This window comes from Pleuronectes platessa, chromosome 12 (assembly GCF_947347685.1).
Source record: "Pleuronectes platessa chromosome 12, fPlePla1.1, whole genome shotgun sequence".
In the NCBI taxonomy this organism is placed as follows: domain Eukaryota; kingdom Metazoa; phylum Chordata; class Actinopteri; order Pleuronectiformes; family Pleuronectidae; genus Pleuronectes; species Pleuronectes platessa.
The window spans coordinates 25,187,631-25,215,145 of NC_070637.1; the positions used below are offsets into that span (position 1 = coordinate 25,187,631).

At 44.1% G+C, this 27,515-nt stretch overlaps 3 protein-coding genes across 6 annotated transcripts in view; 2 read left to right on the forward strand and 1 right to left on the reverse strand.

Moving 5' to 3' along the window:
• The window catches only part of ehbp1 (EH domain binding protein 1), a gene marked incomplete at its 3' end in the record, with an annotated part of 94,636 nt that extends 72,432 nt beyond the window's left edge, over positions 1 to 22,204 (forward strand). For all 4 annotated transcript variants that reach the window (XM_053436451.1, XM_053436452.1, XM_053436453.1 and 1 more), the window contains 5 exon segments: positions 10,609 to 10,759; positions 15,247 to 15,401; positions 19,018 to 19,156; positions 19,592 to 19,692; positions 22,081 to 22,204. In XM_053436451.1, coding sequence (XP_053292426.1) covers positions 10,609 to 10,759; positions 15,247 to 15,401; positions 19,018 to 19,156; positions 19,592 to 19,692; positions 22,081 to 22,204 — 670 coding nt within the window.
• Positions 1 to 27,515, forward strand: part of LOC128453522 (malate dehydrogenase, cytoplasmic) — a 116,992-nt gene that overhangs the window by 30,721 nt on the left and 58,756 nt on the right. The gene's annotated exons all lie outside the window — the stretch shown is intronic.
• The window catches only part of wdpcp (WD repeat containing planar cell polarity effector), a 58,270-nt gene continuing 54,018 nt past the window's right edge, over positions 23,264 to 27,515 (reverse strand). The window contains exons 15-16 of the mRNA XM_053436161.1: positions 23,393 to 23,505; positions 23,264 to 23,318 (exon numbers count right to left, since the gene is read on the reverse strand). Coding sequence (XP_053292136.1) covers positions 23,264 to 23,318; positions 23,393 to 23,505 — 168 coding nt within the window. The remainder of the gene's footprint in view (positions 23,319 to 23,392; positions 23,506 to 27,515) is intronic.

Below are 27,515 nucleotides of genomic sequence, written 5' to 3' on the forward strand. Positions count from 1 at the left end.
GTGGCTTTAAAAGTCTTCAGAGGCAGAAAGAAAATTAAAAGAGTTTTTTCAAAGCTGTTGCATCTCTGATAAATATTTTCCTTTGCTACAATAAAGGTTCCTCTTCTGTTCCTTGTTGTGCAGCAAGATGGCCGACTTCACTTAGATTAGCTCCTTAGAGCCGTCTCCCCTCTCTCTCTCTCTCTCTCTCTCTCTCTCTCTCTCTCTCTCTCTCTCTCTCTCTCTCTCTCTCTCTCTCTCTCTCTCTCTCCTCCTGATTTCCTTACTCATTTCCAAGGACAATTGGTTAATAACCTCCCTGCACACACACACACACACACAGACACACACACACTTCTCCCATGCTTAAGGGACGGAGTGTACGGAGGAGGGGTAAGAGGGAGATATTGAATTGTTTACACTTTTTTTAATAGAAGACATTGATCAAAGAAAGACGACTGGCCCTGAGGCCAACGTGCTGATAATTGTTAGTGATTCAGATTAGATTACTTGATGTCTTGTTTTGATTAGTGTGAGTGTGTGTGTGTGTGTGTGTGTGTGTGTGTGTCTGCGTGCCCTATGTTATCAGCTGGAGAGGCCCAAGCCGTTCCCATTTAACTCTCTATCCGTCTAAGTAGGTGCTTTGCGGTTTAGCATGCATAAGGTATAATTTAATTCAATTAAAGCGGGCTGCATTCTTCCAGGGAAGTGGCTAATGTGCCTGCAATAGAATGATTCAGGCAGAGGGAGCGGGGGGGGGGGGGCTTTGTTTGCTGTTGTAGGGATGTAGCGTTAAAATCACATAACAAATCAGCTATTAACCATAATCAATCAATGTATTAAACTGTATTTGTTTAGTATCAGTCATTCAGGTTAGTGCTGTTCAAAGTGCGTCACAATGACAGACGACGCTAAAATAATATTAATTTAATAATGTAAAATATGATTTTTTAAAAAGCTATAATTACAATATAAGAACAGAAAGCTGCCTCTCATGAGTCAAGAGAGAATATAAACCCGTTGTCATTGTATTGTACAAAAATACAATGAAATTAAGTATAAATTAACCTAATAAAGATAATAAAATATAAATTACTATTACATACTATTAAAAGGTTACTTGATAATCATATTAATAATCCAAGGTCATTGTTAATCACTGGTAAGACGAGCTGGGTCCGGACATAAATGTTGAAACTATTCAGATTGGTTAGGCTGGTTTTATTTTCTACACTTCTCAGGTCTGTACTCAGGGAAAAACAAGTGTGTGTGTGCGTGTGTGTGTGTGTGTGTGTCTGTCTGTGTGTGTGTGTGTGTGTGTGTGTCTGTGTGTGTGTGTGTGTGTGTCTGTGTGTTAGCCCTGTTCTCTTGACCTATGCTCTCCCTCCTGCCATCCCTAATTGTAGCCCACAGTGACTGGTTCTTTCATGTAAGGTCACAGGTTCACTTTCCTCTCCTCCTCATCCCTCTCTGTCGCTCTCTCTTTCTTTTCAGAACCATTTTCTTACTCATCCCTCGGGTTTGTTTGTCACGTTTCTCGTTCTGTTTCTCTTCTTCTCCTCTTCTTCTCCTCCTCTTCTCCTCCTCTTGTCTTGTCGGCCGTCCTCGTCCCTGTGATCTCTGACGGACGAGCAGTCGTACTAATTATTTTCAAGCCCCACCGCCCCCCCTCCTCGTTCTCCTCATAGGTGGCCTTCCAAACATATCAGTAGTCACAGTGCTGATGTCTTGTAATGTTGTAATGTCACCACCCCCCACCCTCACTGCAGCCAGATGGGTAATTAATGAGCTTCCCTAAAATATGTAGGGCCAGGACTTTATTCTCCTATTTTATTCCACTTTTTTACTTTTAGTTTTCTACTCGTTCCCACTGGTATTATTTTAATGGAGAAGTGTATGTGTGTGTGTCTGTGTGTGTGTGTGCACGTCTGTGTCTATTCGCTTCAGGTCTTTTCATCCATTAGCAGATGAGAACAGTAATTTCACAGCGGCCTGGCCAGGCTAATTATCAGGATCCACACCAGGTTTTGGGAGAAGTGTGTCTTTTTGTGTTGTGTGTGTGCATGTGGACGCACAAGCACGTGCTCCTGTGTGCATCTGTCTATATTTCTGTAAAGCAAAAATGTGTGTGTGTGCACGTATGTGGCACCTGTGCACTTTAGCATTCTTTTGAACAGTTGTGTGCGTGTGGGGGGGGTGTAGAGTGCACACACACACACACACACACACACACACACACACACACATGCCTTGGTGTTTTCCAGGTAGAGAGAGTTCCCCTGCTCACTGACTCGTTGTGATTCCTATAATTGGGTCCTGTTTGATTTTTGCCGACCAGCACCCCTACCTCCCCCTCCCCTTCCTCCTCTTCCTCCTCCTCCTCCTCCTCCTCCTCCTCCTCCTCCTCCTCCTTTGCTCCCTCTCTTCCTCTCTGGAGTGGGGGGGGTCTCCTGCGTCTCTGCTGTTGTGACCTGTGGGTGTTGTCATCTGCTCCCATTTGCCGTCTGCACTTTGATCCGGACTCCGCTGCAGTTCTTTCTTTCCTAGTTGCTACTCCCTTTCTCTCTTCCTTGACTCCTTCTCTCCTCCCTCCCTCCCCTCCTTCCCACCTTCCCTGATTCCGATCTTACTTCTTTCCTTAACTCCTCCCTATTCAACTCCCTTTCTCCCTTCCTCCCTTCCTTTCATCCTTATTCCCTTCCTTCCTTAATGTCAAGTCTCAGCTCTCTGTCTGAACCTTGACTACATTAAAAATGTGTGTTATTTCGATTGTATTACATTTATTCTAAGTGATTATGGAAAAACATTTAATTTATAATAACACTTTAACAGACAACATGTTGTAGGTTGTTGGCTCTGAACTTTAAAATGTGTCATGCAGGTTTCATTCAGGCAGCGAACCAATCACAACAAAGAAACAGGAGCAGTGTTCTGGAAAAGAAATGGAATGCATGTAATCTCATATAATCCTGTAAATCATTCCATAATCTCACTGCATAAAGACAATTTGTCTATCTTCAAATTGTAAGTATGTCCTCTCGCACTCTCCTTAACTCCTCCTCCTCCTCCTCGTCTTTCTGTCCTCGCTCCTTTTCAACTTCCTCCCGTCAGTAATAGTGTTTCTCCAGGTCTCATTTTAATGTGGCTGCTTGTCCCTTTCTTCTTCCAGCTCTCTCTCTCACTCTCTCACTCTCTCTCACTCTCTCTTCTTCCTCTTCCTCCTCCTCCACCCCCTCCACCCTCCCCTTTTTTCTCTTGCTCTCTCTTTTCTTTTTGAAGAATGTGCCCTTAATGAAACTAAATAGTTTGCCGGGGAGTTTCTTTGGGCTGTGTGTGTCTGTGTGTGTGTGTGTGTGTGTGCACTGGTCTTAGAGTGTGTGAGTATGTGTCGTGGCTGAATTGGCTGGAGTGGAGATCAAAGTGAACCTCTAAATTGTGTGTGTGTGTGTGTGTGTGTGTAACGAGAAAGAGAGAGACAGCTCTCTCAGTTGCGTCACTCGGAGCTGATCAAGCCATCACAGAGGAGAGCTGTGATACACACATGTCTGAACACATGTCTGAACACATGTTCTCCTCTGTCTCTCTCTCCTCCGTCTCACCTCAAGTTATGACACGCCTTGTGTTCACGTTTGACCAAGTGGAAGTGTTCTTCACCTCCACACTGCAACTCTGATCTCTCTCTCCGTCTCAAAGCCACTTTGCATGAATAAAATATGAAGCCTGAACTCCTCAGATGAGAGAATATTTTAATGTTTATTTCACATGAAATTATATTAATCCCAGCACTTTGCTAAAGATTTTGTTTTAGCTTGAGTGGAAGGTTTAATTACTCCATCCATGTGTGGGTGTGCACTTGTGTGATAGGCCGGAGCATTAGTTTTATATTTAAATGTGTTCAGATTAACATGACTGCTCTCGAGTTGAAGAGCACCTCACTCTTCCACTTGCGAAAATGTCTCCGTGATTTCTGAAAAAGCATCAAACAAATTAAGAATTATAAAATTAAAAAGTCTGGGATTTTAAATCCCATTGGAATGTTTGGCTTCTCCAGCAGCTGAACACACTGAGTGTCACTGGTTCTGTAACGGGGACAAAACGTTGTTCAGGCTGCTTGTGTTACACTTAGTTTATTTTAGCTTTCACCTCCAGTTCCTCTCAAACCAGCTCCAGGGGGTTTAGGTCTGGAGACTGTGCGGCTCTTCCATCAGCTGCCGTCTCCATCAATTCCTTTTCACAAGTAGCACCTGTAGTTTCCATCCATTTTCACTTTACTGAAGGAAAGATGTTAATGAATTTCTTACTTTTTACTTTCTTACTCTAAACAACAGTGTCGTATTTTCTGAATGGATGTTTCAAAAGTGACATATCTAATTGGATATTGGAATTGAAGATTTAAAACTTAGTTATATTGATGCTACAAGAAGGTGGAGTTAAGTTTATCTTGTTTGTTCTTTATTTCTGTTTTAAAACAATGAAGAAATCAAGTGTCGCTGTCACAATAATCAACATCGTTAAAATAAAATAGGTCCTAATAAAGGATATAAGCATCAGGACTCATTATAATGATATGAGATCCCTAACCCTAACCCTAATAAATTGCGTATCATACAATATGAGCAAACATTTTTCTTATGAGGTTTGCTAATACAAACATGATACAACAGAATAGTCAACAAATTATTAACGGCAACACATTTTCTCTGCGGCAGTTTCTTGTCACTCATCGGCAGACACACACACACACACACACACACACACACACACACACACACACACACACACACACACACACACACACACACACACACACACACACACACACTCTGCAGAAAGTCAACATCAGCCCGTTTATTGACCGAGCTCATGGATCCTTATCTAGTCATCACAGTCGAGTAAAGTTTTTGATTTCTTTTATTTAGAGGGAACCCCTTCACACACACTCACTGTGCGTCTTTACTCACAAAGTTTGTCGTGCAGCGACGGGTTACTTGTGTTTCTCTGTCGCTCACCGTCCCAGAGTTCAGCTCATGTTCTCTGTCTTTCTTTCTACCTCTTTTCTTTCTGTGCCTTCCTCTCTCTCCGTCTCTCCACAGTAATTATCCTGTCTATTTAAAGGGCAGAACCTTCCCATCTTACTCGCCTGTCACCGACCAGCTCCTCTGACACTTCAGTGAGTGTGTGAATAGTCTCCACTTTACCTGTTCTACCTGTCCTACTGTACAAGTGCCCTTTGTTAAACACACACAAAAACTGCTCAACACAAACTGTAAATTCAATTGTAAAGCCACAGTTAAACAGAACTTCAGAAGTCAAACACACACACGTTTATTTGCTCTACAATTATCAGCTTGATTTACACACACATGCACAGTACTTTTTAAACACATTTTCCAAACGTGCACGGGACTCTGCAGATCCTCGTTGATGATGATGCTTCTATGTGATCTCTGAATCATGTGATCTACGCAGTGGGGTTAACATGTCACTTCCTGTCTCTGGCTGCTGATTTGTTGCTGTCGTGAACGCGTCTGTGCAGAAAAACCTCCTTCTGCGTTTTGCATGTGTGAAAAGGAAACTCTACCCGGAGGTCACGTCTGAAAACAGCTCTACACACACACACACATGCTCATAAACACCACTCCCCAGACCCATTCCTTTTGCACACAAACACACACACTTTTATGTCTTTGACACACAGGTGGACAACCCACGCTTCCATTCCACTTCCACACGGACATCTCACAGATTTATATTTATGTACACGTCACACACACACTCACACACACACACACACACACACACACACACACACACACACACAGACCCCTATCATGCGCACGCACCCGTCGAATCATAATTAGGCCGTGTCCTAGTTCTTTGATAGCCATGTACAGTGGCTCTTCTTTAATTCTTTATCAAATGCATTGATCACTGTGGGCCTTGCACGCCCATTGATCCGTGCACTCTGTCTGGAGCCAGCCGATAAGCCCCCCCACCTCTCCCTCTCTCTCCCTCCCTCCCTCTCTCTCCCTCTTCGTCTCTCTCTCTCTCTCTCTCGCTCTTGCTCTTTTGACCAAAATATGAGCAGGAAGGAGTATTGACAGTGATGGATTTCTATATTTGGAACATGATATGTTTTGAAACGCTAATATCGGTGATAATAAATTAACAGCAATATGTTGTGCTAGCCTCCAAATTGAAATACCACATTTCCCATAAATCCCATTGCTTGGTTTCTTCCTCTAAATCTCTTCACATCAGTCTTGTCCCCAAACCTGACCCTGGGTCCCACATGGTGCAATAAAGAGCAGCATTCATATGACAGTAATTATAACTACAATAAAAGTAAATTATGAACTAACTAACTCAATACATTTAAGATGTAAATGGTAGGTTTAATGATAAAGAAATATAAAGAATAGAAAAGCTATATTAATTATATTATTGTATTACTCTAGTGTGAATATTAAGCTAAGTAGAATAACAAAGTGAGGAAAGTGTCTCAACTGTGTGTGTTTCTGTTTTGAATCAATGTCATCGTGAGTATGTGTGAGTTTCCTTTAGCTCTATCATTTGTGTGTGTTTGTGTTTGTGTGTGTGTGTGTGTGTGTGTGTGTGTGTGTGTGTGTGTGTGCGTGTGTGTGCGTGTGCCTGGACCAGATAGAGACCTAAAGCACCTCTTGACTGTGAATTAGCCTGTCATGACAAATGTCTGGAGCTGCATGACTGGCTGCCAGACTGGCTGGCTATCTGGGAGGTTGGCAAACCCTTTCAGATAGAGATTGTGTGTTCATCCCTGTGTGAGTGTGTGTGTGTGTGTGTGTGTGGCATTGCTCGATGCCCACGCCAGGTCTCTGTACATGACCACCGGTGCGTGCCCTCCCTCTCTCTTTCTCCTTGCCCAGAAAAGAGCATCCAAGGCGACAACCTTCTCCCCCTGTTCACACACAGCTTCCAGAGCGGAGAGGGGTCCTCACCCCGACGCCAAGCCCACAGAGGAGCCCCCTGCCTCCGCCTCGCACTCAACCGTTTATCCCTGCTTCCCCTGGAGGCTCCAGTCAGTCAATGGAAGACACAGTACACAATTGTTCTGGCTGTCTTCATTGAAATCTTCTCCTCCTGAGTCTCTATTCTTGAAGCTGTGCTACCCACTGACCATCAGCTGACTCCTGATTCCCTCCTCTTTCTGCCCGGGCTTTGATCCTCAAGTTAATGTCCACTAGGGGGCATTTCATCACCACTGGGATGACAGAAAGTTCCGGTATAACTTAATAGTAAAAATAGTAAGTTGTATTTGCGATGTCAGTGTTGATAACAGTTGGATCAGTGCTCATTCTCAGTGGGACCTAAATGTTGTGTCGAAATAATGGACGCTCCACATCCAGCCAATTGTATTCAAAATCATTTTCTCTGTGGGCGCTGTCCAATTGCTCCTGATTATTGTTTTGTTTTCCAAAAGGCAGTTCTTGAATACCTGAGTTATGGATGAGTTCTTGTTATGTCTCCACGCCGGAGACAGCCAGTGGCAGGAGACAATGTCTCACTGTCCTCAGTCCGTCCGTCCGTCCGTTCCATTCGTTCCATTCTTGTGAACGCGACATTTCAAGAACTCCGTGAGGCTACTTCACCGTGTCTTCAATTATGGACAAGTGTAATGAATTACTCCAATATTCCTGATGTATACTAGAAAATAATTATAATAATAACGATATTTTTGACAATTTCCAAAAATATAACTATTTCCTTGTAAACGCGATGTCTTTAGACCTTGGGGACATTTTCTCACATTTTGTATAAATATTCACTTGGACTCAAATATGAATTGATTAGACTTTGGTGGTCAAAGGTCAAAGGTCAAGATCACTGCAAACTCAAAAAGCTGTTTAAATGTTTTGCCCTATGAACTGAACACCCCTGTTTAGAATTTGATGGTCAAGGTCACCCTCTCAAATCACATTCACCTTGTGAAAGTAAAATCTCAAGAACTCTTCAAGGGAACTCTTTGAGATTTGGCACGAGCTGAGTAGAGTTTGGTCAAAGGTCACGTCACCTCACATGAATCTGGAAAAGAGAAACTGCCCCGGGCGCCAGAGGCAAACAACAGCATTGCGGTATTTTTAGTTTGATAAGGAAAACCACAACATTTATTATCAGTTTAATTCTTAAACCTTAAGACAATTCTTTAGCAAAGGAAACATTGTCCAACATTCACACATTTACACGAGTTTACTTTCTTCACAGAAAGATTTGATCATAGATAATTTCTGTCCTTTATACATTAAAATCCTTTCCTTTCCTCCTCTCCTCCTTTCCTCCTCTCCTCCTCCCCCCACATTCTCCTATTTTCTAATCAGTGGCTTTGTAGCGGGCCGAGCTAGGCGCTAGTCAGATAGTCTATAGTGTTAATCCTAGCCTCTGGATAGGCAAAGTCAGTTTCCTATTTCCTGTCCCCAAAATGGCCGACAACAGTAGTGCAGTGGGTTGTGTTGGGGGGGGTGCTGTGAATATGTATGTATACAAATGCACATTTAAACTGGTAGTTGTTCCCATATCTGTAAAGGCCAGATTGGATATCAGAACCAGTCTGTAGCCAGAAGGCCATCAGTGACATTACTCTTTATCATATTGAATTCATGAACACAAGGAAATGCAATAAGACATTTTGAAGTGAGGATCCACTGAAAGAAAGGAAAAAACAAAACAGGAGCCATAAAGAGAGAGAGAAATTATTATATCATGAAAGTTTGCTGCAAACTCGCGATTACACTATTCTGGATCTTTTTCTTTTAAAATGTATTTCAGGAAGAGACAGCACTGACCTCTTTCTACAAGATTCTGAATTTTGTTTGTTTTAGTCCTTAGGTTTCTTTAGGTCTAATAATAGCATTATTATTAACTTCCATGTGCTTTGCTCAGCTAACATAAATAAAAGCTAAAATTCCACTGCTCAGATAGTTTTCCTAAACTGCAGTTTACTAAACTCTCAACCTCACTGTAATAAGTGTGTTATGCCCCAACTACTGACAATCAAGGTGTGGTCGTTGACTTCTCCTTTTAAATATCATATTGATGGAATCTTGATTCTAACAATTCACAAAATTGCCCAGATTTCGTTATTATAGAACTTCTTTCAAGTTTTTTACCTGTACATTTGTTTTGTCGACCTCATTGGAATTGGATTTTTTAAGAAAAGTGCCACACACATTAAGTTTCCTGGTTTACGGATACCAACTCTGGTTTTCATTCAACTTAGCAACCATAATGTCCTGCTGGTTTCCTGGAACAAATCGGACTGGGAGCTGGAAAAGACGAGTTGTTGTGTTAGAAACTCTGCTTTTCTACAAGCTGGCTCTCGCTCATCCCCTCACTCTTTATCTCTCTCTCTGTCTCTCTCTCTCTCTCTCTCTCTGCTCTGTCACTCTCTCTGTCTTTACCAGTTTCTCTCTAAGGTGAGTTCCCCTCCCCTGTGGGCATCCCCTCGGGCTCTCTCTCTCTCTCTCTCACACACACACACACACATGCACACATACACAAAGTGCATTAGGGTTGCTGTCATTTACAAAACAGCCCCATTGTCCCGCCCTAACAATGGCTACAAGCAAACAATTGACATGGAAATGGAGAGATGTAGCTCATTAGCGGGCGCTGCTTGTTTTGTTAATGGGTAAATGGGCGGCTTCAGTAGGCCAGCCCTAAAACCCCTTTCTCAATATGGAGAAGGCTGATTAACAGAAAACCACAGGGAGGGAGAGCGGTGATAGAGAAATGCAGCTCCGCTCTCCCTTGGGGTGGGATGTGGTTGTGTATATTTGTGAGAGGCGGGGGGTGTGCAAGGTGGAGTTTTCAGTGTGTAAGTGTTGTTAGTGCTTAGATTGTGTTGTGTAAGACGAGTTTGTGTTAGTTTGTGTCCCTCGTAACTTCGCTTGTCATGCAGGCGACGTTCAGAACCAGTTTCTCCTTGTGGCCTCAACCGCTGCAGCTCTGACTGTCTCAGAAACATCACAACTCAACACAGCCTGAACAGTTTCACAGTTTCCTCCCTCATTACTTTGCCTCCTCTCTGTTCCTGTGTCGTATTTTGTGTCCCTTATTTTCTGGAAGTCACATTTTGACAGTCTTGTTTAAAACTTTATTTTAAGGTACCTTTCTTGGATATTTGTGTATCTTGTGTATCTGGTGGCCTGAGTGTGTTTGTGTGTTTGTGTGTTTGTGTGTGGGGGGGTATTTATCAGTTAAGTGTTTGTCAATTGACATCATCAAGGTTTTCCCGCTGCTCGGCGAGTGTGTGTGTGGGGGACTGTGTTATCAGCACAATCAGATTGGATTGCCCTGAAAATGGCATTTCTGCCATTACTCTGATGGTGACGGCTCAATACTGTATCTGTCTAGTGCCAATATGGGGTGTGTGTGTGTGTGTTTGTGTGTGTTGTGTGTTTGTGTGTGTGTACATCCATTTTGATAACAAAACTTTTTGTATTTGTAGTAAATGGTGTGTGTGTGTGTGCGCATGTTTTTGTCCCCCTCTGAATCTTATAACATTTACCTGCACCTGAACAGGGGTGAGTGAATTTCTTTTGTTTCTTTTGTTCATGTTTTTGTGTTTATTTGTGTGTCTGTGTGTGTGTGCAGGAGCGGGATGCAGAGCGGCGGAGACAGCTGAGAGAGCGAGCCCGGCAGCTGATAGCCGAGGCTCGGTCCGGAGTCAAGATGTCCGACATGACCTCGCTGGACCCGTCCAGCACCGACAGAGGGAGGGGAAGCATGGGCAGCCCGGCTGGAGGTCGGTACCCTCACACACTGTGTCACACACACACACACACACACACATATGAGGTATTCTCTTGTTGTTGCTTTACCCGAGATGTATGTTCACACCAGGTTTGAACAGGGCCACATTCAAAGTCAGAACTTCAAACACAAACATTAAAAACTTGGAAAGAGCGTCTCTGTTCACCCTTTAGTTTTTTCCTCACTAACACACTTTCAGAATCGTGAAAGGCTTCGCAATTAACACACACACACGCCAACACTTAATACTCATTAACTATGATACAAAGGAAAAGTCGCACCAGCATGCTGTTGACATACCCACTTTCTTCACGCACACATGCTACGACTCACACATTTCCATTATGCTCTCTAAAGGGGTTCTGCCTAATCCTCAGAGGAAAAACAAAATGTCATTTGACAACAGCCGTGGGTCTAAAAAGCACCACCCTCACATTCAGAGCAGCAGTTTACCCTGTGACTTCCCCCTTGTCTTGTTCACCCAGTAATTGTTAATCAACACAACACATTGTGCGACCAAATTATGTTCAAAACACCAAACACTTCTAATGACGGCTTGCAGGGGAAGCAAATGCTGCCGTGTGCGTTTCCCACTGCTTTCCATTTCCTTGAAATTGGGGTTATTACGATAATGGCTATTATTAGGCCTCTCTTGTCATTTGATTCAGATTCCTCAGCACTTCTCTTTGTGTTGCACTGCTCAGTTTGATCGGGTGCTTAGTGGAAGGTGAGAGTGTAGACAGGTGAGGACAAAGAGTGTGAGAAGTAGAAAAGGCGGTGATAAAATGCATAGTGTAATAGTGAGCAGTATCCATAACACAATAAGAAAAGACGGAACAAACACTGAGACGTGAGCTTTTGTTCTGTGAGTTGTGTATATGTTACACATTTTATAGAAAGAAAACAGAAACCTGCCCGTTACAGTTCAGAAAAGAAAAAGTCGACCTCTTACAACAAAGACCAACCCCCCCACGTAGCCACAGTTGAATGCGGTAGATCCAAAATTCATAAACCTAAGTCCCTTGAATATGACTGATTTCTTACATCAAGATCTATGATTAAAAGCAGAACTTTAACAACCAGAATCAACTTTCCTCGATCCCCTTCGTCTGGATCTCGGCCATTTATAATCTGTGTTGAGGGAAGTTTAGTGACAAACACCAGCTCCTTGTCTCACAGGTCATAACTTGTATTCCTCAATGAAAAGTCCAAAACTCAAACAAAGCCTAGAACCCAGAAGTGCGATCAGCGACGTGTAAGGTGAGATGACAGAAGGGCGACAGTGAGGCGCACAGAGGGAAGCACTTGATTTAGTTGCTCTTTCAGCTTTTCTGAATTGGACTAATTGTTGGTCTCATTAAAAATGGAGTTGGAGGAAAGAACGGAACAAGGGAGGAGGAGGAGGTAGAGAGGAGAGAGAGAAATGCTGTGGGCTGTGATACACAAGGCCTCCCGAGCAGAACGGCTAATCCTAGCCCCCACACTCCCTCTCTCTCTCTCTCTCTCCTTCCCTCTCTCCCTCTCTCCCTCTCTCCCCTCAACACCATTCACGGTCCTTTACTGCAGCTCAGGCTGCCCCCTCCAAGTGTCTGCCCGCAAAGAAACTTTCCAAACTCCATCACCGTGGCCTCCCATTAATTAGGCCCGAGCCCGCCACGCAGGAACGGCGCTCGCTAGCACGCTCCACGTCGCAGCTAGCAAATTAGAAAGAAAAAAAAAAACCTAACAGGAAATAGAGTTAGTATGATTCTCTCTCCTTCCCTCTTTGTTCTCGGCCCCGCTCCCCACCAGGTCGCAAATAGCAGAGGAGGGAGCTTGAATGTCAGATGCTGTTTACTGATTGTTTTTGTTTTAATCCGTGGTGGGTTATCCGTGCAGCGGGAGCCGCTCAGGTCTCCATTTGGGTTTATTCTAACTGGTTTATTCTCTTGTTCCCAATGTAGAGGCACTGATCTGTTCAGCCCCTCAGGAAGCTTCATGAAACATGTGCTTTATTGAGCCCCCTGTATACAGAGATCCCAGCATAGTGCTGCTGTAAATACCATTATGCTGTGTTATGTGGTTGTTTACACTGAACTGAACCAGTGTGTGGTTTTAAAAAACATGTTGGTGTCATGGAATCAGAGGCAACACTTTATAGAGCTGGTGTCTATTCCAACTAACCCTCGTATACGGATATAGATGCCATATTGATGCCCCCCCCCCCCCCCCCCCCCCCCCCCCATTCGGTCTTTATACCGATCACACAGAACGACGAGGTGTGATAAAGGGACAACATTCCTGCTGGGAACAAGCTCTGCTTTTTGCCCCACCCCCTTTTAGGTGTCATATTTAACTTTACAACAACAATATTAGATTGGTTACTGGTATTGTTTTTTCCAAAGGTCACCATGAGTGCAGTAAATGTAATGTAAATGCAGAAATAAACCTGGGAACAGGGAAACAGTTACATGATGTACAGGGGATATGAAGACAGGGCGGGGGGGGGGGATTATTATTGAACCAGGTCAGGTGTCATGTTTTCAGATTTCTGTTAACACAAACTAACCAAGCTTTTCTTTCTTCTTCATTTTGACCTTTTATTCCTCCAACACTTTTTTACTTCTCCCTCGCCTCCTTCCTAACACCTTCACTAATCCTCTTTTTTTTATTTCCTTCCTCCCTGACTCACTCCCTTCCTCCTTTCCTTTCTCTTTCCCTCTGTCCCGCTCCGTACCCACAGATGTTTTGGACGGAGTGAGGGATCATCATGAGGATGATGGTGACAGGGGTGAGGATGAGGAAGAGGGGAGGGCTGAGGAGGAGAAGCCCCATGTTGGTGATGATGATGATGATGATGATGATGGTGGTGATGATGATGATGACACTGTTGCTGCTGCCACGTCTCCATTTGCACTGGTTACTAACCCGCTGCCACTGGAGGCCCTGCTACCAGCCACTTCCAGCTTCCAGGGGGCCCTGGAGCTTACTAACCCCGGCTCTGAGCTAACCTCTCTGGGTAAAGACTGCGGCTGAAGCTGTGTGGTGCTGCATGGTCGACTGTCACATGTCTGTCTCCTTCACATTAACTAAAATCTCTCTTCCATCATCCATGTTCACATCTTTCAGTGCATGTTTGTGAATTATCATCTCCTCACTTCCCCTCCGACCTCTGTGACCTATTGGCTCTGTAGCCACCAGTCCTTCACACACTGGAGGAACCAGTACAGTCCAGTTACTTCACTGTTGTTGTTTTTTTTTACCCAATTTTCCTTCTTTACAAAGTTCCTTAAGTCGTTATTAATAAATTCGGAAAAGTGCTCCCCAGACAAATAAAAATCATATCTTCAGGAAAGCATTTGCTCAAATCTTCAGAGGTAAACTAATTACTTTGTTTTCTGTTTAATTTATTTATTATTATTATTTTGCTCCCTCAGTTTCCTGCTGATGTGAGATAGGTGTGAGTACAGTGAGGGAGCGCGAGAAAAGAGAAACACATGAAAACAGACAAACGGTTCCTCCGGCTTTGAACTGAAATATCTCTGCACCATTTGTTTGTGGTTTTCTCTCTCGTGCCGCGTTCCCGTGTTTGTTCTTTGTTGCTTCTAATTTTAATTTAGTCTTGAAAGAAACGGACGGTGGAGATTGTATCATGAAAGTATAAATGATTCCGCACTTGATTCTACACACATGCTCAGTTTTTGCCGCAATTTTCCAGCAACACGGGTCATTCACTCGTTTACTGTGCGTTTGCTTCCTGAGCGAATGAGTCTGTATGTTTGTTTCTTTATGTGTCTCAGTTTGGCAGCTGTGTGCATTCATTGTGTGTGTGTGTGTCTGTGTGTGTGTGTGTGTGTGTGTGTTAGTGGGAGAGGACACATGAAACGGTTGCCCTCCCGTTCTTTCATCTTCCTCAGTGCAGTGGTCTGGCCTGGCAGGGGGGCTGTGGTTACCAGTCCCTGCAAAAATAGACCTGGACACGGCCACTGGAAGGCAGAGAGAGAGAGAGAGAGAGAGAGAGAGAGAGAGAGAGAGGGGTTGATAGAGCATTGGGTGGAGGAAAGAAAAGGAGAAAGAGAAATGGAAGAGAGGAATTTGGGTTAAACAGATGAGTCGGTTATTAGAGAGCTTCTTTCTGCCGAGGCCCAACAGTCCACTTTAATTCAATCAAGCTGCACCAGATTGCAGACACATAGATATTAGTCCCCCTAATATTTGTCATTAAGATCCATGAAGTATTGTTATTATTATTATTGTTAAAGAAAGAAAAACATAAATATATATATTCAGTATACTATGGTGCGTATCCATTCCCAATCATGTGTTTGTGTATATTCCCTATCAATGGTTTTGTTGTGTGTTTGTGTGTATGAATGCAAAGTAAGTAAGTTGTCACCTCTTTGACTTTGTAAATATTTGTCTGTGTGTGTTTGTGTTCAGTTTAAATGTCTTTGTTTTATACAGTGACTGTTCTCATCCCCCTGATCCGTCTCTGTCCAGGTACCAACAGTCGACACGTGGACCTGAAGCTGAAGAAGCTGGTGGACGTCAGCCCGAGACCAGTCACCTCCCCTTCGTCCCCGTCCTCCACCTCCTCCTCATCCTCGCCCTCTGCCTCCTCCACCTCTCCACTCAGCCCTGCAGAAGGACTGGAGGTACGCACACTTTACACTCACTGTGCAGCTTCCTTTCCCTTTTTCCCTCCATCCCTCTCTTCTTTTATCCACCTCCCTCTCGCTCTGTTCCCTCCCACTCCCTCGCTCCGCTCCTCTCCACACCATCAAAGGGTCAGTCCAATCAATCAGGTCCGATTGACCCTGTTGTCAACTGGCTGACCCTGTGTACACATCAGTTAGTCGGACCACTTCATGTGAGGCTGTAGTTTATCCCTCTTGTGTCCATATGAGTCCGTCTAAAGCCACGACACACACACACATACACACACACACACAGTGGCATCGTAATGCTCCTCATAACATGCTAGCTGTCCCCTCTATTGACTGTGACCTTTTCACACAGTTGTCGTGTGTCTAGATAGGTGGGGAGCGGGGGGGGTTACTGCTGCTGCATGTGTCTATACCTTCTGATGTGAATATTGAGCCAACAACGCAGCCGGGCAGTCATAACATCTGGTTAATTGATTTTGAATGTCAAGAGGAGTAAAGTGAGTGTTTGTGTGCATGTGTGTGTGTGTATGTGTGTGTGTCTGTGGTTGTCAGTACAAGCAGAAACCCTCTGTGCTTATGGCAGCACAGGGTGTCTTTGATCATCAATTCACATAAACACCCTCTTGTGTTCAAAGCCTAAAAGGCTTAGTCCTTTATGGCCAAAAGAGTGTGCACGTGTGTAAGTGTGCACGTGAGCATGTGTCACCACTTGACCCTCACAGACATGGAATTGACGTTTGGTTCACGCCCAAATCTCACCTAGACCTAGAAGTGTGTACATTCAGTGTCCCCACCTGCCACCTTACTTCAGAACTCCATCACCTCAGTGTCTGTTCAACATGTAACCCTAACAGACTACATGTTTAGCACTCACATGTTAATATCTTTAAAGTTTTAGACCTGTTTGGCTTTCTGTTTAGAATATGGTCATTATAAGTTAATGATCTACGTCATATAATCATACTCTACTTATTACCCCCTCTGGGGCCAAAGCTAACAATCCTGATTGTCTGTATTTTAGATCTGAAGGTGCAACAGGTACAACTCTTATGTCCTGAATCATGAAATGTTGTAATAAACAGTTCATCTGCTGTTGTGTAATCGGTTTGTTGAACAATGTCGGCAACTTAAAACAAAATCATGAGCTGATTCTCCTGACTTTCCATTTACAGCCCTAAAAAACTAAAGTCTCTCTATCACACTATTATATTTTAGGTAAAACCCTTTTACAGAAATGCACCAACTTAAAATAAACTTAAAATAACAATCACCTGAAACAAATCAGTTACTTCATAGGCTTTTTACAGTCAGTGGCTGCACATGAACATAAATGTGTTTCTGTGTGTGCCCACGTCAGTTTACCTTAAATATAAATCATACACCGTCTTGTCCCAGGAGGATTGGACATCTTAAAAGTCCTTCAGGCAGGTGGAACGACCTGCAGCAACACACACACACACACACACACACACACACTCCCTCTCATTAGCAATTGTGTGTATGCGCAGCCTCGGTGGTGGACGATAAGGGCATGCGGCGCTCAGCAGACTGCAACATTAGTCACGCAGCACCTTGCATGCGCATTCACACACACGCACGCACGCACACACACACAGACACACAGACACACACACACACACACACACACAGCAGAATCACTGAATCACTGCTGCCACTGCTCACCACAGTGATGATAACAGAGATAAGAGAAAGAGAGAGTGTGAAAAAGAGTAAGATGGAGGGGAGCAGAGTGGGCAGGTGTTCTGTGTGTGTGTGGGGGGGGGGTGGACACACTGTCCAGTTAGTTTTTAAGTTGTTAAGAAAGTGTTGAAGTTGAAGGTCATCATCATTTTGTTGTGTTCATCGAGTTGTGTTGTGATGTGACGTCAGTTTCTCTTCCTGCAGCTGTTTAACCTCTCGTCAGATTCTCAACAGTTAAACAATAAATAATAATTGGGTCGACAGCCTCCGGGTCCTAATCAGTCTCCTCTGGGATTTACGCTGGTGTCAAATTAACCAGTTCACTGTAGATATTGCAAAGGTTTGCACTTCTTCCCAGTCAATAAACTTGAAAAATATAAAATAAATACCAAACCCTTATCATGAGAATATGACAAGAACAGCAACATTAATCCAATAAATCCTTTGACGTCCAATTAGCAGTGATTGTTTCACTTTTCCTACAAACAAACATATTAAATATTCATAAAATCAGCCACTTGATGGATTCGTGTCCTCAGCAACTTACCGTACAGCAAAAGTGGGTAATTTGAAGTAATTTGGTGGGACAGATGATGCAGAGGAAATACAAAGTTAGACAAAGGCCAGAGGGATGATTGATGCATTTCCAGGTCTGTCATCGAGGCCGCTCTGTCATCCTGACTTCAGTAGAGCGTCCAATTCACACAGAGCGAGAACTCTATGAAATCAGGATGGAAACTGAAGTGATTGTTCTGCTAAAGTAAAAAAAAAAAAGTCTGCTCTTCCACATTGTGTGCGTGTGTTTATGTTTGTGTGTGTGTGTGTGTGTGTGTGTGTGTGTGTGTGTGTCAACCGGCAGGGCAGCACCCAGACAAACAGAAAATGCTTTTCCTAAATCCCAGCTCTCGCTTTATGATTTAAAATCTTTTAATTGGTCGTTTTGTACACAACACCTCATAAATAATTTAGCCTCCCTTTGACTTGACGTGGGGTTTTTTAAGGGGCCGGTGGAATCTGACAGACTAATAGACTGAACAAGGCGAGAACAGACTAATTGCTGACGTTGTGTTTGAAAGTCAATAATCTGAAGCTAAACTAACAACTCCCCGTCCACAGCTGGTTCCACACCCACACTGTCTCTATTAGGCGTCCCTGCTGCGCTTCACTATCTCCCTCTGTCTCGAGCAGTGGAACGTGTTTTCCCTAATTGTCGACTTTATTACACGTTTCGCCGTCTTATTAACGTTGCAGCGGCGTCAATCTCAGCCCCAGTCGGTTTCTTTTCCACTCGGCTTGGCTTATTGGGAGGACTGGTAATAAAACATTCCTGCACGCTGGTTTCTTGATAGTGAGCGAGGCGAGCGTGGAGCTTTTTAACACATGTTCACTTTGAAAACAATAGCGTTTTTTTGCATTTTGCATAATCTGAATATATTTTCTGGCTCTGGGTTTGTTGAAAGTCAAGTTAATTGCTTCCTTTTTGTCTCTCTCATGAGCAAGAGATTGTGTGTGTGTGTGTGTGTGTGTGTCTGTGTGTAAGTCTGCGCGCACGCACACATGCATATGTGTCTGTGTTCATGAATGTAGCTAATATATCAACCTCCACCAGATTTTAGCAGTGCGTCTGACACAACATGTTTTCATGTGCAGTAGTTTGTGTGTGTTTGGTCACAATAATCCCAGAGCAGCTGTGAAACCCTGAATCAGCTCCTTAATAAAAGCTTGAGAGCAGATCTGAGGTAGAAGCTCACAGAATAAAAAGATGAGCGCAAACTCTTCTCTGACATTGTTTTCAAACGTCAGTAATTTGAAGTTTGATCAATATGATCACAATTAGTCGTTGAATGAACTCAAATATAATTTGCTCGTTGAGACTGAATGCACGTTTCTCTCTGTTTGACAGAATAACGCTGAGGAGCTGCGAGCAGAGCGGCTGCGCAGAGCGACAGAGCGACTGCGCAGCCCGGTCGTCTTCAACAAGGACTCTGCCGTCCGCAAAACCCAACTGAAGTCCTTCAGCCAGTATGTGGAGAGCAGACCAGGTGAGTGACGCTACAACACACACACACACACACACACACACACGTATGCAGTGAATAAACAATGCATAGACTGTTTACCCAGGGAGGTTTGTTTGCACAGAGCAACTCTTCACTCACACAACATGCAGTTCCCACCTGAGAGCAGGTAACTGGCAGAGAGACGTGTACGGACATTTAAAGGTTCTTAAAAAACACTGCATCATTATTTACCTGTTCACCGGCTGCTGCTCTGGAACCAGCTCCTGGAAGAAACTCCTCCTTTTACCTGAAGACATTAAACTCTCAGGTAGTTTGTTGCAACAGGAGAATTTTAACATTTAAATAACATTCAGACATTATCTGACAACTTAGTATGAACTCCTTTACATCGATGTGCATTTTACCTTGAACCATAAAGAAGATTATTGACCCTGGTTCATCTGCTCATCCCTCCAGAGATGAAGAGGCAGAAGTCTGTTTCTGAGGATCTGAAGAAGGCTGAAGAGGACAGAGGTTCACCGACAGAGATTGATATTCGCAGACCATTTGAAGAAGAGGTTTGCTGTGTTCTTTTCATATTTAACAAAGTCTCCAAAACATTAATCTTTCCCAACAAGGTGAACCTGGTGCTAATGCTGGTTCGGAGATGGTTCTGGAAAACTTTTTAACAACCAGTTTGCTGGTTCAGGAGAAAAGGGGGGTGCTCCTGCAACATGTGACATCAAAGTCTATTCTTCGATATCCTAGATCAACTCCTTTCTGTGAAGCCTCGGCCTAATGAAGCCTGTGTAATTGACAGATGATCAAGTCTTTAGAAGAATGGCCAAATAAACGAGGAGAGTTTAGGAGGGGTCAGGAGGTCTCGTCACCTTCGTGGCCTTTTGTATTTCCCGCTCGTCAGCTCGCTCTGTCTCCGCCGTCTTGTCTTAGATAAATCTGTCAGAGGACTCGTCTCCCTGGACTCTTACATCTCCCTCCTCCTCTTCACCTTGTCCACCTCTCACACGCTCACACTCTCCCTCTCTTCTCTGCAGAGGCATCTAGGTATTGATCTAACAGGCTGCCATTTTAATTATAACAATGGTAGATATCTGCTGCTCTGCCATTTAGAGGTGTATGTGTGTGTGTCCTTCAAGTGCCCACACACACACATACATACACACCCTCTTCTCAGCCCATGTTAGAACTTGTGCGTACAAAGCATGTGTCTCTATAAATGCTATTATTTCATTGAGAGTGTGTCTGTGTGTGTGTGTGTGTGTGTGTTCTGCTGGAGACCAAGGGGTGAATCTCTCTTCCCAGGCAGCCATCTCCTACCCTCGACCCTGCACCCTCCACCCCGGTCCCATGCGCACACACACACTCTCATACACACCCTCCTCCTCCCAGTGCCTGGGCCCCAGGGTTAATGGGTGTTCAACCTTTCCATTATCCCGATCAGCCAAGAATTACCTGCTGAATGATGTTTGCATTAATATAATATATATGGTAATTTCCCTCCTCTTAATTACGGCTGGGCTGAGCGCGGCAAGGGGAGTGGGCTGATCATGTGTAAAATTGATTTGCCAAGGAAAAATATGGTGATAGAGCGAGAGCGCGCAAGGAGGGGGAGGACGGGGAGGGTGTCGGGGGGGCTGCTGGGAACGCACACATACACACACACTTGCAGAAATCACATGTGCACAGATGCACATACTCACACACTGGAAAGAGTACAGGGGAAAGTGCTGGCCTGGGTGGAATGGAAACTTTCTCCTGCTCACTAGTTCCTCTTCCCATTAAGAAAAACGAAGTGCATCAGCAGTAAAATGGAGATATTTTTCGGATGCATCCTCAGTTGTGAATTTGAATAAACACATTCCTCAGTCACAGGAGCATCTCCGGGGAATAGCAAGTAGCCGAGAGACAGAGGTGACCGGGGGTCTGAAGGGACGTGTGTATCAAGTGCTTACTTTACAGAGTGACGTGTCCAAGTGTGTTGAGTAATAGAGCGGCTGAATGTACGACTCACTTAAATGAGACATTTAACACAACATGAGTGATGTCCACTATTAGAGCATGTGAAGTTAGCTGTAAAAATCACTAAATTGACGATCGCCTGCTGGAGAAACCGTTAATATTGATTCTGGATTAAATATTGGAGGTTTAACTTGGACAATAAGATGAATCTGATCTTTGGACCATAACTTATTGAGCAGTGATTAATCGATTGGGATGAAAGCCTCACTGTTCTGTGAAGTAACTTGTTTAGATGTCACTGCTGCATCTGTACCTCTCTCTCCTTTTATTATTATTATTATTATTATGAATATTGGAGTAATCATATTTATTTATTTCCTTAATTACACCAGCAATGAGTTGAAGCGAACACACAACACATTCCTGGACGAATAAATAAACACATTCTTAAATAAAAACAGGATTTTATCTGAGATCTTTAGATTTTGTGTGAATATTCACTCGTATATGTTTCCATTCACATTCCTCAGATTCAGAGCTTTGCTGCTTTTTAAAAAAACAATAAAACGACGCAGCTATAAAGTGGTTTTTGAAGATGTGAGAAAACAAGAGGCAGCAACAGTTTGTGTCACTCGTCCTGAAATTAAACTCTTTTTCTTTTTGTCTTATGTTTGGTAAGGATTTTGCTTCGGGACATTTTTCACCCTCCTCCTCCTCCTCCTCCTCTGCTTCACTTCTTCTCTTGTCATTTGTTTTTCAATCCTTTATTTCCCTCAGTACCTCCATCACCCCTTTGCTTCACATTCCATCTCTGTACTTCTCTATTCTCCCAACTCCCAATATTCTGTTTCATCCCTCCATCCCTTTTTTCTCTGTTTAATGCTATATCGTGCTACTCCTCCTTTTCTCTCATAACCGTTTTCTCTCTCTCTCTCTCTCTCTCTCTCCCCCCCCCCCCTCTCTCTCTCTCTCTCTCTGGTTGACAGAAGGCGTTCAAAGACACCAGTCAGTATGTGGTTGGGGAGCTGTCTGCACTGGAGAGCGAGCAGAGGCACATAGACGCCCGAGCTGCTCGCGTGGAGAAGAGGCTGCGCTATCTCATGGACACAGGTACCCCAAGCCCAATTACACTGGAAAAACAGTTTTGGCAAATTGAGCGTACGCACGCACATACACACGCATGTACACTTGGGGAGTTTGTGTGTGTGTGTATGTGTTTATGTGTGCGTTTGTGTGTGATGGAGAGAGAGAGAATCTTTGAAGCCTCCACCCCTCTCTCTCTCTCTCGCTCCCTTCCTCCCTCCCTCTCGGTTGAATGTTGAGCGACGGAGCGCTGGGTGGATATGAAAGGAGGGGATGGAGGGTGGGGGGGGGGGAGTAAAGGGAGGAGGCGGAGGTGGAGAAGGGAGGGGAATGAAGGGTGGGGAGGGTGGTGGAGGGGAGTGTGTCTCGGGGATGGGAGAAGAAGGGAGACCTCTCTGGGCTGGGGTGATAAGGGAGCCCTTCATGGGGGAAACGATAACTGGGTGCGATAGCGGAGCCCCAGCTGAAGTCTCCGCTGCAGCCGTTTGCCAGCCGCGGCCCCAGCCAGCCAACCTCCACACTATTGAACAGTGCGCTCAGCCATGCACAGCTACACACACACACACACACACACACACACACTCACACACACACCCTCCTTCCCCTAGTACATATCTGGCCTTCATTGATATGCTGTATAAGGAAAGACGGGGGTGAGTTAAAGGGAGGAGAGGGAGAAGCAAAGAAATGTTTAAAAAAAAAAAAAAAAAAAAATGAGGCAACACAACATGAGCACTGACACAGTTCACAAATCCACAACACACAAACGCTTACACACCCGTGCATACAAAGTGCAATCTGGTTTGGCGTGCAGAGCCGGATTCGGAAGGTTTTTATTTGAGATCTGGCTGCGGGTGAAGCCTTGTTAAGACATGAGACAGAGTGCCGAGCCAAGAAGAGGGGCCTTGGCTGCGCTAAGTCCCGAAACTGAAATTGGAGAATAGCATCGCGTTCCTCACCCAAGAATGCTGTTGAAAAAAAAAAAAAGAAAGAAGGGAAATCCATGGTCCCGAAAAGTGTTAAATGTTTGCAAATGTCCCGAAAAGTGTAGGTGCAGTATTTGCTGTAGTAATTTAGCAGCAGCTGTCATGCTCTCTCTGATATATCAGCTCCTAACGCGCAGGATTTATCCCCCAAAATCCTGAAAGAGCAACACAGGGGAGGATATGGAGGTTTTTGAGAAAAGAGAACCGGGGCGGTGGGATTTGCGCTCACCTGCTCCATCCCATTTGGGTGCTGATATCGAGACTATCTCTCCTCTGTTTGTTGTGTTCGCTTTCCTGGTTTTTCTTATTGTTGCCTCCCTCCTGCCTCTGTGCCCTCTCCCCCTGTCGGAGCACATTGTGTCAATCTGAAGGGCTGTTTCTCTTCTCCTTCTTCTTCACCCACTGATAAAGCAGGTGCTATTTACCACCAAACACTTTCTACCATAAAGATTTCTCTTCCCATATATATATATATATATATATATATCTATACACCCGTGGTTCCAAGAAAAATGTGATTCACCTGAAAAGGACGAGGGTGACAACAGCGAAGGTGAGGACAAAATACACAATATCACAAAAAGACATTCACCTTCGTCCTTTTTGTTGTGAAGGAGTGAGGAATGAAATTGAGAAAATGTGGTTTCCACAAGTCAACACAATGACTTCTGTGGTGTGTAGCATGACATGTATACTTTGTGGGTTATATAGTGTGTGTTGAATGTGTTAAACACTTAAATATCAGTATTTATAAACCCCTCGAACTGGAACTGCTCCCTCTGTGGCACTGGCAGTTTTTGCCTGATGCTGTCGAGCTCATTTCTCACTTCCTGAAAGTCTTTCTATATCTCCTTCTGCAGCACTTGTCCCAGAGACTCGTCCAATACTTTATGGATTGAGCCTTTAGGCCTTGAGGTCTGGAGGCATGCCAGTGACAGGTGGTCACTAGAGTAACCTCTATCACCTCCGTGGCTGAGGTCACCTTTCTGCACACTGTCATAGATGAGAGAGATTTATTTTTTTGCTGCTCTGAAACCTGGATGTTTGATTGAAGTTGTGTCTGATTGGCTGTTCCCGTATTGATCCATCACATCTGACTGGTGCCTGTACTTTATACTGGGGGACATGGTGAGAAATGACCACCAGCTATTTATTTGTTCCCTTTACTTTGCCATCCTGGTTCTGACTAGAGGTTATTTATATTTCACAATTTCACAATTCATTAGAAAACTGTGATGTTCTGACTCTCTCACTATCCACCGTCTGTCTCACACAACCACGAGGTGTTAGAGGAAATGCAGGTTTCTTCTTATTGGCGCCCTGGTTCATAAACAAACGTTGTTCTTCAGAGAGCTGTCATCACTTCTGACTGAAGTTTAAATAAACACACTCTGAACCTCTCACACAAGCTACTGTTAATTTAACATAAGAACATCTACAAGTGGATCTTCTCTGTGACAACTTTCTAAAGAAAAGGAAATAAAATGTGACACAAACTTCCAGTTTTTTAATAAAGCTGTGATCTCAGATGTAGATAATAAGATCAGCTTCAAGAGGTTTAATTTATTTTTAGATTTGTGTGCCTCACTGACCCATACTCACAGATTTATCCATGTTTTTTAATAAAGTGAATGTGTAGCTCAGACCCTGGTGCAGACTCTCCTGAGCGGGGTGGAGGTGCAGGGTCGTGGTAGTGGTGCATATGATCATATGATCCCGACCTGTTGAGGTATGTGTGGGTGAGCTCAGTGTGCTGCGGTGCTGTGGTGGTGCACGGCGCTGCAGGACTCGTGGACAGATGTGAACAGACAGAGCGACTGACCCGTGACTGATTGTTCATCTCTCTGCTCCACCAGCAGAAAGCCTGGGAAGATCCACTGTGCTCTGCTGGTCCTCAACACGCCTTCCCTTTCATATCACATGCTTCTGCAACCCCCCCCCCCCCCGCCCCGCCATCTCTATTTACTCTGGTCTTTGTTTCCCTCAAGGAATCAGGTCTTTAATCATCTTATGTATTTATTCTCCTTCTTTTAAGTAACTTATCCCGCCACTTTCTCTCCTCACTTTTGTTTCCTCTTTCCTTTTACGCCTCGCTGTGTCTTTCTATTTCCCCTCTTCCCCTTTATCCCTGTGAATCTCTCCGTCTCCCTCCCTTCTCCCCCCCCCCCCCCCCCCCTCGCTCTCCCCTTGTCTCCCTCCACTTTCCCACCCGCCCCCCTCTCTCCCTTGGTTTGGGCACAATGCAGCTTTCTGCAGCATTTTCTATTACGCCGCGGCCCTCCCCAGATGAATCCAAAGTAATTGGGGTGGTTAATTTATTTACTCAGAGGCAGTTCACAGCACATTAAATAATAGAGATAATTGAACAAGAATTGTCAAGTGTCTTCTGATATCAGACACATTACAGGAGGGAGTGTGCATAAAACTCCATTTCTATGCCCCCATTGTTTATGGTAATTAAGTACACAGATTTATTCCTTGGTTGCCTTCCAAGCTTATGGCAAGCGCCATTGTTGTCTTCTATTAATATGTAATCAGTAAATAGTTTAATTTTCTAATCTGCGGTTGGAGAATTCACTTTCTAACAACTCTTAATTACTGCTGGGCTCTAATGAGTCTCGCCGTGCTGACGCAGCCAGCCAATCAGAGGCCGGGCCCGAGTCGGGGGGGAATTTGAATTCCTGCGACGCCCCCCCTCGACTAATGAACTTGTTATTCTTGCACCACCGGGAGCACTGTCCTTCACACACGCTACATTAGGAGAACACTCACGTCCTGCACATGACTTTACATATCAGAGTTTATGGATTTATGGGAAGATTATCAGCACATTAAACAGAAGCTGAGTTTTCATTACATATATATCATTAATAATAATAAGACTATTTGGATATATGTGTGTCTTTACGGTAAGTTGTGAAACTTCTTTAAAGTATCTATACAACCTTTTAACACAGTGCTCAAAGAAAAGATTGCAGAGCTTATTTTTTTTAATAGTGTCGTAAATATTTTATTTCTATTCAGACGTTTAGCAGAGTCGAGATACCATTCATCATTTCTGTGTTTCCACTGATACATGAAATGCGTCTGACCTTGGCATTGTTATTTTTCTAAAGCTATTGTGGCGCCGAAAAAACATATCAAACTCTCCTTATTGAAAATTCAGCTCTAAGCATTCAAATGCATCATGTAGCCTTTGGAGAAAATCCCCATTCCCCTGTTTGAATACATCTCAGCCACCCCCCACCTGGCCCCTGCACCTATTTACACACACCTCCCATTTCAAATAGCTATATAACCTGTAACAATGGACGCAATTATCCAAATAATGGCACTTAGCCGCGCCGCCGAGCTGCCCCTCACCTACTGCGCATTTGATAAGAGATAAACAAGCAGTGAGGAGAGAGAGCAGAGAATGAGTTTTAGCTCCCCCAGATTAACATATGTTTAAAAATTGCACTCGAAGCCGATAAGATTGACAGTTTTTTTTTTTATGGCGTGCGTTCCTTTAATCTGCCTTTGTGTCTGCGAGTCGACGGGAGGAGAATGGCACAAGGAGGGATCCAGCAAGGGCTTAATGTACTCTGCACATGCAGCCTGTACTGTTCAGTATCTGAGAGAGGGACGGAGCCGACTGTCAATGCCTTCACACACCGGGAAGAGCCACTTGCCACTTTGACTCGCCCTGTGATGATGTGGACGATTGCAGGACGGCTTGAGTGTCAACCACTGGCTCTGAAGCCTGCAGGCACATTATGATCCACCTTATTGTTCTGTTGTTAATGACTGATTCAAAGGTTTAAGATCACTTCTCTCTTAAGTTAGTTTCTGGTGACTTTCTTTGGAGCATTTCTAAAATCATTCTCATATTTTGCAGTTGAAATCTACCAGCGTCCTCTTCTTCTCTTCTTTTAAAGCTCGAGTCCAGGCTGGTCATGTTTTCACACATTTCCTCCAGCTCCCCTCCTCGTCTTGTTGTCACACTAATGGCGGTTGTGTGCAGGCGTCACTGTCGCCGAGTGCGTGTGTTATGTTTATATATCCTCAGCATCAAGTGAGCCGGCTTCTCACTTCTTTTCCCACGTCTGTCGTCCTAATCCAGCATTGTGGCAGCATCAGCTTATAGTTTGACTAAAGATTTAAGCTGCGCTACGTGAGTGTCATAGGGACGCACACACACACCCACACACACACACACACACACACACACACACACACCGAGCCCTGCCTTGTCGCGTTGCAGCAACACAAACAGCGCGTGCAGCTTTAAGTATATTATCAGGACCAGTTCTTTTACAAACGTATTGCGGGAGAAGCTTAACATTAATTATTGTAACTTTGGGCAGATTACA